The sequence below is a fragment of the Plectropomus leopardus genome, chromosome 8, assembly GCF_008729295.1.
Source record: "Plectropomus leopardus isolate mb chromosome 8, YSFRI_Pleo_2.0, whole genome shotgun sequence".
Lineage (NCBI taxonomy): Eukaryota > Metazoa > Chordata > Actinopteri > Perciformes > Serranidae > Plectropomus > Plectropomus leopardus.
In genome coordinates, this window is record NC_056470.1 from 6,602,798 (window position 1) to 6,617,911 (window position 15,114).

Genomic DNA, 15,114 nt, shown 5'->3' on the forward strand with positions numbered 1-15,114 from the left:
TCTGTGCATAATGTCTGTAACCAAAGTCATATTTACTTCTGAGCAACACATCAGCCACCGTTGCCTGTGAGTGTTTTCAATTTACTCGACACCCGTAACACGAGTCACTGAAGGTGTTTATCCGCCCGACAGCCGCATCGTTTTTCTTCCTCTACGTCATGAATCTGATACTTTGAGATGACTTCCTCTCTGCGGGACACAACAAGTGGGTCGTCCAGAGTGAATGAGATGGAGGATGCAGATTGGATGGAACATCTGAGAAAGTCTCAGCACATTTTGTTCTTTGTTTGTGATTTATTAGTGTCAAGCGTGATTCTGGAACACACTGTACAGATGGCACATCCACCCAAATGTTGAAGCATTTCATCTTAAAAACTAGGTTGTGCTTTTGTAATGATTACCAGTTGTTTCCTTTGGGATCATATAAAGAGGATGGACACTTAATAAGAACATGACGATGCAAACAAACTGGTATTTTTATGAAAAACACACATTGTTTTTTAGAGAACTACATTTGGTTTTATGACGCTCCCTTAAAATCTAACCTAACTTCCTAACCTTAGATGCTGGTTCACAAAGCAGAATCTACTGAGTTACTGAGCTTGATGATAGCGCTGAATAAAACCCAGAACGCTTTTTAAGATGAAACATAGGCAAAACTAAACGAAACAACTCCAGATTTTACTCAGCAGATTTACCCAGCTAACAAAGTGTTGATTGTTATTGTTGATTATTTCTACTTGATTTACTTGACTATGGTGTGGAGTTATGTTTTACAAATAATATTGCAATATTGTGATACACAATGTGTATCTCAATATTTTGAAATCTTCTCAATATTACTGTAGACTGTTAACATGTAAAATTGTTAAACTACAGGTACAGTGAAGTATCATGGAGGAAGTATAAAGTAGGTAGAATAGCTGCTATTATATAATAAAATAAATCAAGTGCTGTTGTACTATAAATAAAAAATACATAAAATAAAAAATAAAATAAGATTAAAATCTGAAAACAATTACACAAAGACTTATAGCATTTAACTGATGAATTTGTAGTAAATTTGACTGTTTCAATTGTTTTTACATTTTTTTCTGCCTTTTCTATACATGTGTATGTGCAAATAAAACTAAACTAAATACAAATAATTGAAGTACTGTTATAATAGAAATAAATTGCATACTGTTATGATAAAGTTAAACAAAATACTATTATAATTAAAGATTAAAGTTCATTTATTGGAAGCACTCGGCTTGGCAAGTGTTGATGTTAGATGTTAGTTATCAGAAAGTTAAATCATTAACAGAGCGCCTTTTAAGCATTTTTTCACTGTGAGCTGAAAACAAACTAACAGCTCTTTAGTTCATATATTAATAACATTTGCAAGTTGCACTTTCGCTCCAGCGTGTCTCATGTGGTTGGCTTAAAAAAATGACATGACAGATTATACTAGATGTCTGCGATGTAGTTGTTTTTATAAACCCCATGCGGAAGAAGTCATGATAGATCAACGATATTCACTGCTTCACCAACCTCTATTTGAAACCCTCGCAGCAGCAGGAGCCCCAGCAGTGTGTTGTGAATGTTTTACAGTAAGATATCAGTTGTGATATTAATATTTGGGTATTTCTGTGTATTTGCAGCCTCCAGTGCGTGAAGGCCCAGTAACACGCAGTGCCAGCAGAGCCGCCTCCCTCCACTCTTTGTCTGATGCCTCCTCTGACTCATTCAACCATTCACCTGGTGAGATGCACAGAGTCCTTCTCCTCCCGTCCTTGTTCTCTTTCATGCTTCAAGGTTGACTTCAAGAAGGACGCAGTCGTCAGGAGATCTACTGATTTAAAAACATGTATAAGCATAAACCATTTGCCTCTGCTTTCATACTGAGTTTCAGTATGCCAATGAAAGCCCCAACCAAGGAGTGTGGGAAAACAAATCGATAATGTGCATCACGATTTTCTCTTGAATGACAATGTGCCCTATTTTAACTATCTACAGTGCATAGTTTAAAGTGCAATAGCAGGAATGTCACTGCAGCAAATATTGAAGGATATTATGCAGCAAAACTACACACTGTTGTTATAAACCTGACAGGAAACAGAAATTTTGCCTTTTGAAATAATGAATGAACTCCTCATGCTTAAATGTGCACAGCGTCTCTTAATGGGGAGTCAGCCAGCAGCTCTTTTCACATTTAAAAAAAATAATACTTTCCTCATTAGTGATATATTATATCACCTGCCTGCAACTCGTCTGTGCATCCATTGTGTGTGTAACACGCAGAGTGTACTTGCCTTGTGAACCCGCCTCATCTTCATCTATCTGAGCAATGTGCCTTTTAAATAGCAGGAAAATACTGAGCAATGCTGGCTTTAGACCAGGTTTTCACTGGTTAATGATGCTATTGCTTTCTGCTGCTGCAAAATTGAAATATGCCAACAATGCTCCCAACCACACCTCCTTTTAAGACCTACACGCCCATGGGTACACAGGTGGGTACAAGTACATTTGCTACTAACACAATGTGGGCGCTGGCTGTGGAAATGACAACTGCACCAAAAAGTATGACACTTCAGGGTGAAAATGTGTGCTGAATGGCTGGGTCAATTAGGACTCGGGCTGTGCATTTTAAATGTAAATCCAACAAATATTAATCTATAGATATTAGATATTTATTTATTCACATGATTGATATCATCTTCTGTTTCAGCACAGGGTCAACTAGTGCTTTGGGGTTTAGGGCTTGATCGGGCTCAGGCTCAGTATTTTATGTAATGGGGTTTCAGCTCACATGGGTCGGTTCAGTTCGGGTTGTAATTTTTTCGACCCGTTGAGAACTCTACTAGTCAGTTTAAGATAGGGCCCTTAGTCTTGTTGCAGAAAATTCAATAATCAGAAATATAAAATCCTATTCTGGACTTTATGATCCCCTGTGCCGGTTGTGTAAGACAAACCAGTTGAACCAATTGAAAGGTGAGGTATAAAAGACATAAATATCTGTGTCGTGTTTATTTTCTAAGCTAGTTTACTTGGTGTTGGTGAGGCTGGCAGAGCGTGACAAACCGTATATAAATGCAGTCTATATCACAGCCTTCTGGCTTAAAAGCTGGGTATGGATGCATCCTGTCTCCTGTGGAGTTGAAGGGAAAAGAAACCTGTAAAGGAGCCACAATATATCCAAGGAAATTCATGTTGGGTTTTTTTTTTTTCAAGTTATGGCTCATTGCAAATATGCTGTGTTTTAAATGTAGCAAGTAGTCACACTCAAAACTGATCACATATAAAAATCAAGCATATTTTATTTTTATTGTTTTTATTATTGTATCATAGTCCTTTGAATAAAAGTCCAATCAAATCATGAGGGGCCCAGAGATTCCCATTTATAGTTGTATAACCACTACTGTTTTACTCAGCAAGGCTCCTCACTGGAGAAACAAGCACATACTGTTTTTATTCCAATTGCTAAATTCATGGCATAAAATCAATTTTGTTGAATGTTATATTCATTTACGAAGGCAGTTGTGTATTTATCTATTGACAGTCTTTACAGTGTTGTCCTTGGTGTCCTTTTTCCTGCTGTAATTTACTAACAAGTGGTTTGCAGTCGGATATCTGTCATAGTGTGTTATTTTGCACTAAAAATTCAATGCAGTATGTTTTTTCCCCCATATTGTATGTTGTTTTATGTCGATATAAGAGGTCTTTGAAAGTCTGTAAAGGCCTGAGGTTAAAAAAACGGAGGCTTGTCCTGTTTTCTATATATGTAATAGTGCTCATATAAGTTTTGTTTTATGATAGAAGCTAATGGGAATGGTAAATAATAGAAATAAACTAGTTTAAAAGTTTGAGTTTAAAAGACATTCTTTGCCAGTATTTTGTTTCCGTTTTTACTTATTTGCTAATTTCATATATGATCAAAATCCAGGTAGAACACATTTACAAGGCACAAGGTAGATTTTTCATCATTTTTTAAACAGACTCGTAGTTTAAAAAATGAAATAACAATTTGTCCTTGACCCTGCTACATCGTGTGGAGTTAAAACAGTTAATACTCAATGCTGTGATTTCCCATCTTGAGATCTTTAACGCCACCATCAGCTCACCTGCTCTGTCATCTTGTTTAACCTTTCACTGGCTCTTTGCTATTTCTGTGATCCAAAAGCCTCCTATAAATTGCTTCACTGCTCAGCCCCTCCCCCCTCCTTGCCTTCTTTCTCTGACCTCATCTTGTCTCCTAATCCCCTCTTCAGAGTCTGTGGACACCAAGATGAACTTCAGCAACCTGTTAATGATGTACCAGGACGGCGCGAGCAGTCCGGACTCCAGTGAAGAGGACACAAAGCTCTCCATGCTGCCTCACCTGGCTGACCTGGTCTCTTACAGCATCCAGAAGGTCATTGGCTTCGCCAAGATGATCCCGGGCTTCAGGTACAAATTAAGGACATCTGCAATTGCTGGTAGATATTGAGTTATCATTACAAGGAAGCAGAGAGCAGCTGGCAGTGGCCTTATGCCTTTGGCTAACATGAAATTTTAAGAACCACTTAAGCGAATTTCTTCATATTTGGCACAAACGTTCGCTTGGACTGGGTGATTAATCGGTTAGATTTTGGCGGTCAAAGGTCAAAGTCACTGTGACCTCATCTGTCTCAAACTCGTGAATGCAATAACTCAAGAACTCGTTGAGGTAATTTCTTCAAATTTGGCACAAACGCCCTCTTTGTCAAGGTCACTGTGACATCATAACATTCTGCGAAATCATTTTTTGGGCCATTGCTTAACATCATAACTCAGGAATAGAGGGGGAGACATTTGGTCTGATACTGAATTGGTAACATTAATCTTGAAACTGTGCTGATTGTACAGATCTTGTGTGCTCCAGGTTGAAGATGTTTGTGAAGTATCTGTGTTTTCAGACATGGATGTAAACTGTTAGTGAAGCATGACTGGTTCCTGGAGGCATGCAACTGCAAGGCTGTAATTGTAGTTTATATCATAGTACTCAACAAGGTTAAAAATGTTCCTGATTTGGAACAGTGGAACTTTAAAAATGTGATGGTAATTTCTAAACCCAACTGTTGCTATTCTGAATTTGAACAGCTGTTAATCACTTGTCACAGAGTCAAGTCAGCTTTACTCCTGTTTGTTTTGTTCTTACTGCATCTAAAATGACTCATTTGATATAATTGTATTTAAAAAATTAAAACGGCAACTATTGTAATAATATATTCATCATGTGAGTCATTAATCAAGCAAAAATGCCAAACATTTGCTGGTTCCAGCTCCAGAAATGTGAGGATTTGCTGCTTTTGTTCATCTTAAAGATAATAATAATATTTTCTAATAATATGATGTATCACCATGGCTCTGGAAAATCTTGATAAACATTTTTTCTCATTTTATTACATTTTCAGACAAAAAGATTAATTGATAAAAAAAACAACAACAACAACAAAAAAGCAAGTTAAGCTGACCTGTACCGCTTATTGGCTCAGAAGGACTCTGATATCGGTATGTTATTATCCTGTGGTGCCCTAAATCATACTCTGGTTATGTTGAAAATTAAACTTTATTACCCCTGCAGCTATCTGCTGCTTTACTGAGTTCTGGTAATGATTTGTTGACTAGTAAAATTCAGTTGAATCCCACCAGTAGCACGTACAAACATCGAGGCTAGCAGCCTAAATGAGCTCCCCACCCACACGCAGAGCACATTGATCTGCTGCCTACATGTATGCGGGACGTTTTTGGGTGAGGTGAGATGCTATTATCACTCCCAAAACAAGCTCTTCCAGGAATACGCTGGAACAGGCTGTAGCTTTATAAACACACGCTGAGCTGACAGATAAGTTAGTAAATGTATGCACGTACAGAGAGCATGTAATAAAAGAATACAGATGACCCACATGGGCATAAATAATGCATACATGTGTGTGTGTTCGCATGTTATGAAACAAAAATGAAACAATAATTGTTGATATGCAGCTTGCTTTACATTTATTCATACCACTCGCCAGAGCGGAGTATCAGCTTTATGTAGTTAGGGGGATTTCCTATGGGAGTATGAAAGAGTCAGGGGTTTCTCTGTTTACCTCAAAGATCCTGCAGTTTTTCATAGGGATGGCAAGGGCGAGCCACTGAAAATCTTGGGGTGGCACACCAAAACCAAAAGCCATGACTGAATTTTAGGGATTCTATGAGGCCCCAGTTAGACAGTGTGTTTAAGCAGCCTTGATGGTCTTTTTATTATTGTTTTCAGGGATGCATTTAGCTTGCTGTTTTTGTGCTGCTCATGTTTTCAGAGTGAAAAAAAGAGGTGGGCCTTCTATTGTGTTGACGAAAACAAGTGCAGCGAACAGTTCATGATTTTATCGTCACCCTTGATATATCTGAACAAATCTTTGCCTCAGCTGCTTACCAACCACAATTAGGCCCCAAGATTGACAGCAGATTGTCAGACTGTCCCCCTGCTCATCCTAATATTAGCCTTGTAATGACGATCATCCAGGTGAGGCTTCTTGTAATTTCTCTTATCCCATGTATCCACATGGACCTCCGTTTCCCTGAGACCAACGTAATAACTGAGAACAGCCTCTCACCCTCACCCAATGGTTGTGATACTTTCTTAGATTCTGAGCTTATTATGTTGAGCATTCAGTTTTTCCCTTAGAATCTATTCATGAATGTAAGTGGGATGGATGGGACAGAGGCCAGCTGCTGCTAATCAGCTCTGAAGGACTGACTCTCTGTGAGCCACTCTACTCCCACTCTCTGACAGACTGGCACAAGCCAACATTACAGCAGCATCGAGCAATGGACACTATGCCATTAAAAGGCCTTAAACAATCTCACATCAACAGCAAAACAGCTCGACTGTCATTAAAGCTGCTGATAAACATTGGGTAACATTAGCTGTGTGATTATTCCTGTTGGTGCTTGTGTAACTCTGTCACAGGCACAGTAGTAGTCTCATGATAAACAGAGAGAAACAGTGGAAGAGAGGCTGAGCGCATCAATACGTTGCATGCAGCTCAACAGTGAAATGGGATTTTACCTGTTTTAAATGGTCAAATTTTGGGTAAATTTGCAGCGATTGGACAAAATCGCAAGGTCCTGCAGGGCCAACATCACAAAATCCTGGAAGGATATATGTAGAGTTAGTATGAGAGAATGTTTTTTTTATTCTTGAGGAGTTAATGCAGTACAAAGAAATCTGTTGTTCCTGAAATTGAAAGTAAAAGAAGATGAAAAGTAAAATAATTTGGTTAAATTAGATGTGTGCACATGCTTTAATTTAAACATTTATACAGTAACATCTATGACTGTGTGTTCCAGGGATCTGACAGCAGAGGACCAGATTGCTCTGCTGAAGTCGAGTGCCATTGAGATCATCATGCTCCGTTCAAACCAGTCCTTCAGTCTGGAAGACATGTCCTGGAGCTGTGGGGGACCTGACTTCAAATACTGCATCAATGACGTTACAAAGGGTTGGTTACATCTCACTGTTAGAGCACCACAGTGAAACTAATAAAACATGATTAAAGGCTGCACGCTGTAAGTTTTACCTGCAATCAGTACATGAACACATATGCAGCGTGTTTGGACCACACACAAAGCATGCCAGAGACCTCGCTTATTGATTACACATCCTCTGAATACACACACTCCTCTTCTCCCCTGTGTACCCGATGCTCCGGAAGTTTCCATCAAGGCCGCAACACTGGTAAAACGTGCCTGCGCACACAATTACGCACTCTCAAGGAGAGAAAAGTGTTCATTGTCAGCGCTGATGACACAGCTGGGATTTTTTTTCTCCCACTTTATATAACGGAGCCTTACAAGGATCACCCACACACTCCTTTTCTATGCACACTTGCACATTACTATGAGGTTTAGACTCCAGGTATTTTGATGGACGCAATAAAGCGGCCACAAACACACACTCTCACACATACAGGGCAAGAAGTAATGCTCTCTCTGCAATGTATGAATATACATAGTAAGTTAATGATTCTCCCCAACTGCCCACTGCTGGATAAAGTGTGTTTCCCTCATAAATGTAACTGACTCTGCAGTACTGACCGTGTGTTTGTGTCGTCCTCCACAGCGGGTCACACTCTGGAGCTGCTGGAGCCGCTGGTGAAATTCCAGGTTGGTCTGAAGAAACTCAACCTGCACGAGGAGGAACACGTGCTGCTCATGGCCATCTGCCTGCTCTCCCCAGGTACTGCTTGTATTAGTGTGCTAATTTGTGTGTTCTCGGTAGAGGTGAGTATCCAGCTGAGGCATTTTTTAAGAGTGAGAGTTTTGGTGGATTGACTGAATACTAACAACACATGTCAGGAGAAGTAAAAAACAGTGTAGCGTAGGGTCTGTGAATAAAATTCATTCAAGAATTAGACCCAGTCCCAATTTTTATTTTTACCAGTCAGAACAGGAGCGTTACAAGGGGTGGTTGAAGTGGTTGAAATCTTCTCCTGTGACATGGACCAACTCTTTAAAACTCTGACAAATCATCAGCAGTGATAGAAGCCGCTTACAGAAACAGACACGACTTTGGCAATAATGGACCTCAATGACATCTGATGGAGATAGAAAAGCACAGACACTCCTGATTTGTTCAGAATTAAGTTATCAATGCTATCAAACAAATTCTAAAATAAAAATGCACTGCTTCATTACCAGGCCATTAGCAGTTCTCTATAAGCTAATGTTAGCAACTCATGCTCCTACCCTGCCATTCTGAACTTATATTAGAGGAGTAGTAACAAGTGCAGCAGCTTTGCTGCTGGACTCAAGTTAAATTTCAGGTGTCATATGTCATCAAAGGTGGGAAATGCTACATTGAAACATGTCAAAATTTGGGACTGTTATGCATATATCAGCAGAAACAATGGGAGGTTTGCTAGTTACTAAGTTAGCCACTGAGACACCAGTATTTTTGTGATGCTTAATACATTGAAACAACATTAAACTATGATAGCATGGATGAGAGTATCTGTATCGGTATTTGTTGTACCTGACACAACTTATTTGACAGTTCAATATGAATATTCGATGATCTGTTTTGTTTTCCATATCAAGTTTTAAAGCTTGAATGGGGTTCAGCAAGATGCTCAGTGTCATGTAAAATAGTAAACAAGCCAATGGCGCTAACGATTATTTTCAACAATTATCAAAAGAAAAGCCAGAGTCTGTGTTGTATTAACTTGCTGTGAGCTGTAATCTCACCACTTCTAAACAGAAGTACAGCCGCGTCCTCCCTGTCTGCCAGATATGTCCTCCGTGTCACTCACTGCCTCCATGTCTGCAGCTTTTATCAAGGGGTAGCATGGAAGTCAAGAGCGCTCTCTCTGCAGCAAAATCCACCAAACCAAAATATCCCCAGAAGTACACTGCATACACACTTACTAGCAAAACAAAAAAACCAAAAAAAACAAAATTGCTCTATGGGTCTCTAAATGATGATTCGAATCATTGATTTTTAGGGGGTAGCCCTAGTATCTGTTCAACCAGCTAAATTATCTGTATGCGTATCTATGTTCAGAGTGGGTGAGGTTTTAACTGGAAGTGGGTGGGAACTAACTAGAAGTTGTTGTTTTTTGTTTTTTTTTTAAGATTATTTTTTTGGAGCATTTTCCCTTCATTTTAGAGGACAGTTTGAGAGAGACAGGAAAGGTGGGACAGAGAAGGAGGAACAACACGCAGCATAGGGCCACAGGAATCGAAGCCAGGCCACTGCAAGAGCCTGAGGCATATGGGGCGCACACTCTACCCAGTGAGCTAGAGGTTGCCCCAAAGTTATTTTTAACCTGATATTGATATAGGTTGATCAGAAATTACTATATTTATTATTTATTAGACAATTATTTGCAGAAGAACCTCAGGATTGAGCTTCAGACCATTTTTGATCACAAGAGGAACAGAAAGGAGCTCCCCAAATAAGAATTTTTCCTTCATCACAAGTACAAATATTGACACAGTTTACTTGGTTGATACTTGTACTCATCAAAAGAACATTGTCTGTACAGGATACTCATTTCATCTGCAACTCTGCTCAACCCTATATGGTGGTTATCATATTTTTATAACTGTTAACAGTGAAAATACAGGGACCCTACTGCTACATGTGAATGTGCAAATCTGAGGGGTAAGGGCTGAGTGGAGGGCAAAGGGGTGTATTGGGATTGAGCCTTAGTGTTTTTTTTTTGTTTTTTTTTAATGATTGCAGTATCATGTGTTAAAACATGAAGGTACCACACAAGGTCAGAAATGAATGTTTGTGAGCTTCTGTTGACAAGTTGAAAACAGTGAATGAACGTAATCACTGAGTGAGGTGAACAAGCAGCAAGGCCACTGCAAGAATAGATGACGCAGTCTCATTCACCATCTAAAACATGTTAAAGCGTCTCTGCTTTCCCTGTTCAGCACTATTGTAAGTTTATGAGCCAAATAGCTTAAACAAATGTGATATTTAAACTTCTGTTTATGACCTTCTTTCAGAATGTGAACAAATTCCAGCAAGAATTCTTCAGGTGTATCCATCCCACAAGAAAAAAGAAAAACAGTAGCAGTGATGGAATCCATAAAATGTGCATTTAGTTTTATACAATCTGTACATTTTTTTGTAGTTAGGCTCAGAATGTCCCAGGAGTAGACGAGGGGACAAATATTTCCAAATTAGGCTCCTCATCCACACCCACTTCACCCCCACCACCAACCCACCCTTAACTCTAATGGCAACATGGGCAATTTCAAACGGTGTCACTACAATAAAATGACTATTATGGGGATTAACATCATCACCCATAAATACAGTGGGGTCATTGGGTCCACAAGTTTTCCAGTAACACCTTTTTAAAACATTTCAAAGACTTTTAGGGACTGCAGTGTGCAGAAATATTCAAATACACGATTTTGAAAAGTGGCAATTCCACTTTTTTCCCTCGCCAATATTTGGCATGACTTTGCAACCTTAATGTGCCCCTTTGCCACAAGATAGGAGGACGTGTTGTGTGCCAGTGTGCCTTAGGTTGTCTAGTCATATAAAACCAGTATCTTCACTCTAGCTTTAAAACGGAGCCTGCTACAGCAGGTTCTCTTTGCTAATGTGCTCCTCACCTTTGCTTTGATTTGATGTTATTGGACATTTTACTTTTGTGAAAACAGCGACTCAGCCAAGGCTGTGGAGGCTTAAGTAACAGTAAAAGTCAGGATAACACAATAAAGCCCCAAGGCTTCAATTTGCCATGTTCAGCTCAGCCTGTAATATCTGGTGCTTACTCACACTTTATTTTGGCCAGAAATTTGGCCATTGCCTCTCTGATCTATTTTTCCTCGTTCTCTCTCCCCGACATTTGCTGTGGCTTTTTGACTTAGCTCGTCAGGCGGCAGTTCTCTGTACATCTTTATTTTAGTGGTACGTGTGTGTTCTGCCCATCTGACCCCGGCTGTGTGGGGGTCGGGGCATCAGATATAAAGTTAAAATGTGCTTTAATGATGATGCACTTATTAATCATTTAAATACATATAACCTGTACTGTCAGGATGTATGTTTGTGAGTAAATGGTTGTTTAAGGGTCAACCATAGACCTTTGCATGGGCCCACCTGGGCCTCGGGCCAGGGTACCCTCTGGTGCTCCCCCTGATGGCGGGACTCTCTCATTAACACTGATACTTTCCTCTGTCCAATCCTTTCTTTCTTTAAGAGCATGTACCATTCACATATGCCTTCTGAAGAAATGTCTGAGTAACCTAACTTATCTTGAAAATAACTTTTTGTCTGTGTAAGTATGCATGTGATGTCTATTTGCAATTATAAATAAAAATAGTAAAAACCAGGCAAAATATAGGGATTCAAAACATGGACTGTGTCTAACTGAAAATAGTTTTGGCCACAGCCATCTTTTCCCTGGTAATGGCATTTGGAGCCAGATTTCGCGCAGTGACAATCTTTGTGTTGTTGAGGTCTTGCCCATACATCCGTCCAACAAATTGTTAGCGGTGCCATTGATTGCAAGCACACTGATTGGCACACATAGCTGTCAATCACAAGATCATACAACCTTTTTATAGCACAAATAACCAATTAGAAAACAAAGGTATCAGAAAAATGAACACTCATCAAACATAAGTGTGGTGAGAGACCTAAAATGACAGAAAAGAGCTTGGCATCATGTCCCATCCACTAACATGGAAGCGGTGGGGTTTTTGACCAGTACTGCAGCCAGCCACCAGGGGAGTGACTTAGATGTTTTGACTTCACTGCCATGTGTCTGTCTTTATATACAATCTGTGGTTCAAAAGATGAAGCCAGAACATGTTGTGAGCATGATACTAACCACATGAGAAAGTGGAGAGTAGGTGTGGTGTGTTTATATTTTGTTGTGGCAGTGTACTTCACTACTGTTAACTGTAATCAGCCAGCATGATAATAAAGTGCATGTTGTGAGATCTGTTTTCATTGAAAATGTAGCTAAGAAGTAACCACAATTTGTAATACAATAAACATATCCAACAATCCATTACAACAAAACAACAAAAAATTCTGACTGATGTTCTCTCTATCCATCCACCTCCCCACCTGATTCTTCCTCTCCTCTGCTCTCTCCCTGTGCCCTTCCCTCTCTCTTTGCTCACCTCCCCACTTGCCTCCCTCCTCTGCTCTGTGACCTCTCCTCGTGATGGACATACACACTCCCTCCACGCTGCACCCTCTTCATTCCACGACGGCAGATCGTCCCGGTGTCCAAGACCACGGCCGCATCGAGCAGCTCCAGGATCACCTGTCGGACGCACTGCAGGCCTACATCCGAGTCAACCACCCTGGCGGGCGCCTCCTCTACGCCAAGATGATCCAGAAGCTGGCCGACCTGCGCAGCCTGAACGAGGAGCACTCCAAGCAGTACCGCTCGCTCTCCTTCCAGCCCGAGCACAGCCTGCAGCTCACCCCGCTGGTGCTGGAAGTGTTCGGCAGCGAGGTGTCATAGCGGTGGTGTCAACTTTGACCTTTGACTCAATATGTTTGACAACGACCTTTTATTTTTCCGTGACTAAGACGAGACTATGACGAGACAGCGCCGACAAACTCTAAACGACACTAATTCATCAGCACGCAGTGTCGCTGAAGAAAAGTGACTAAAATGCAGTTTAAAAATTTACTAAAATCTTTATTTTCATTGACAAAAAAAGATGAAAGATTCAAGACAGTTTGAACAGTCCATATTAACCCATATTAAGACTACTCCAGCAGCACACAATGAGCACAGTTAGGAAGAGCAGAGTAACTTAACTTAACAATGACAACAACAGTGCTTGAGAGAAAGAAACACTGATATTTGGGCCTTTTTTTGTTACAGTGAGGCTAAGAAACAAACAAAAGGAAGGGAGGGGAAGCAATGTGGCCATAAAACAGCTGATAAGAAAACCACAAATATGACGAGACACATTAAGGCTCAGAACATGTTCCTCATTTGGATGATACCATCAGACCACAAGACCAGAGACTCAGCAAAGCTGCGTTTTTAATCGTCAGATAATACAATAACATCTCATGTGGATTAAGTTTTACTCACATAAATAAAATGTTTGTTTTGGCAGATTCCAGATTCCATTGATAAAAGGGGAATAAAACAGTTTTCTTTGACTAAAGACTAAAATGTAGACTTTTAGTCACTAGAATGTGATTAAAAAAAGGATGAGGTTGACTAAATAAGGACTAACGAGGACATTTGACGCAAGACTAAGACTACATTACAAATACCGGACAAGATGAACACTACATAGCAGAGGAGGAGGCACGCTCGCATACGTCACACATCACAGGATGATTATTCAACCTTTACCGCCTTCTCCCCCACGAGAACCCCAGCCCTGTTATACCTGGACATGAAGGGAAAAGATGGCTAATCATACGAGTAAACAGCAACCTCTTCATCATCTGCCCATCGTCCTCCTCCTCCTGACCTCATGCTGCAACTCTCAAACGCCTGGACCTCTGGATTTATGGACACCTAAATATGCTGTGCATTTTCACAGCACTCGAATAACCAGATTATATTTTAACCTCTGGATTTCGCAAACACAGCGTGATGTCCTGACTCACAGACTTCTGGAACAGACAGACATCCTCTCCAAATCCACAAACTCCAAATGCCTTTTTTCCTCATCATCACCTTTCGCCCGGACATCAGCTCTCGATTCCTGCCATTTTCTTCACGGCGAAGACAGCTTGATGGCCATCATCCTACATTGTTTCATGTTCACATCATGGCGATGGCAGACAGGAGTAGATACACAGATCTTTTAACCGTGCTGGCACTTGTGAGGTACATTTAACCTGCTTGCAATGTTGCGTCACTTGTGTTAGCTTAAAAACTATCGTTGTTTACAGTTTATTGACAGCAAAGACATCCAAATATATTAAACATCAACATGGCCAGCAAGCTCACAGCAATGTAAAGGTTACTATTTTAAAATCCTTGGTTAGGATGGGCTGCTCAGCCCTGTGTATCTGTGTATGTGCAAAGAGAGGTGTTAGATGGTCAGACAGGAAGTTCAAGTGGGAATGTGTCTGTTTGGGAACAGCGAGAAGAAAGGGGAGATTCGGAGAAATTAGTAAAGGAGGTTGGGTTGATGGAGGGATTTGCTTCGGTTAGAATTCCCTGTTCACAAGACAAAAGGGAACTTCACAAAACCAGAATGTATGTATAATGCTATATAAATATATATAATACGTATAAGCTGATATATATGAATATATATATATATTTAAGAGAACGAAATGGTTGCTTCAGTGGAAGCAAAGAGTGTTGTATAATGTAGAGGATCTGAAGGAACCTCCTCGGTTGTGTGTGTCAGTCGTCTTTCAAAAGACATGCACACACACATAAGTAAGCACTGACAAGTGTGCGAGGAGTCCTTCTATTTTTGTGATGTGTGTACAGTATATGAGAATACTGATGGACCACAAGGGGGTGCATGTACAGGCTCTGAGCGAGGGTTCAGTGCAGGGAAGTACTTCTCTGTTGGATTTTTGGACCTGTGAAGTTCGTAGACTGACACAACACAACGTCATGTTTCATGGATAGTCGATTATCCAAAAAAAAAAATTGT

General features: G+C 40.2%; 1 protein-coding gene across 3 annotated transcripts in view; it reads left to right on the top strand.

The window, feature by feature from the left end:
- Window positions 1-14,695, top strand: part of LOC121947225 (vitamin D3 receptor A) — a 99,188-nt gene extending 84,493 nt beyond the window's left edge. For all 3 annotated transcript variants that reach the window (XM_042492180.1, XM_042492179.1, XM_042492178.1), the window contains 5 exons: window positions 1,644-1,743; window positions 4,251-4,428; window positions 7,336-7,487; window positions 8,108-8,224; window positions 12,736-14,695. In XM_042492180.1, coding sequence (XP_042348114.1) covers window positions 1,644-1,743; window positions 4,251-4,428; window positions 7,336-7,487; window positions 8,108-8,224; window positions 12,736-12,989 — 801 coding nt within the window. In that variant the 3' untranslated portion in view covers window positions 12,990-14,695. The remainder of the gene's footprint in view (window positions 1-1,643; window positions 1,744-4,250; window positions 4,429-7,335; window positions 7,488-8,107; window positions 8,225-12,735) is intronic.
- The last annotated feature ends 419 nt before the right edge of the window (window positions 14,696-15,114 follow it).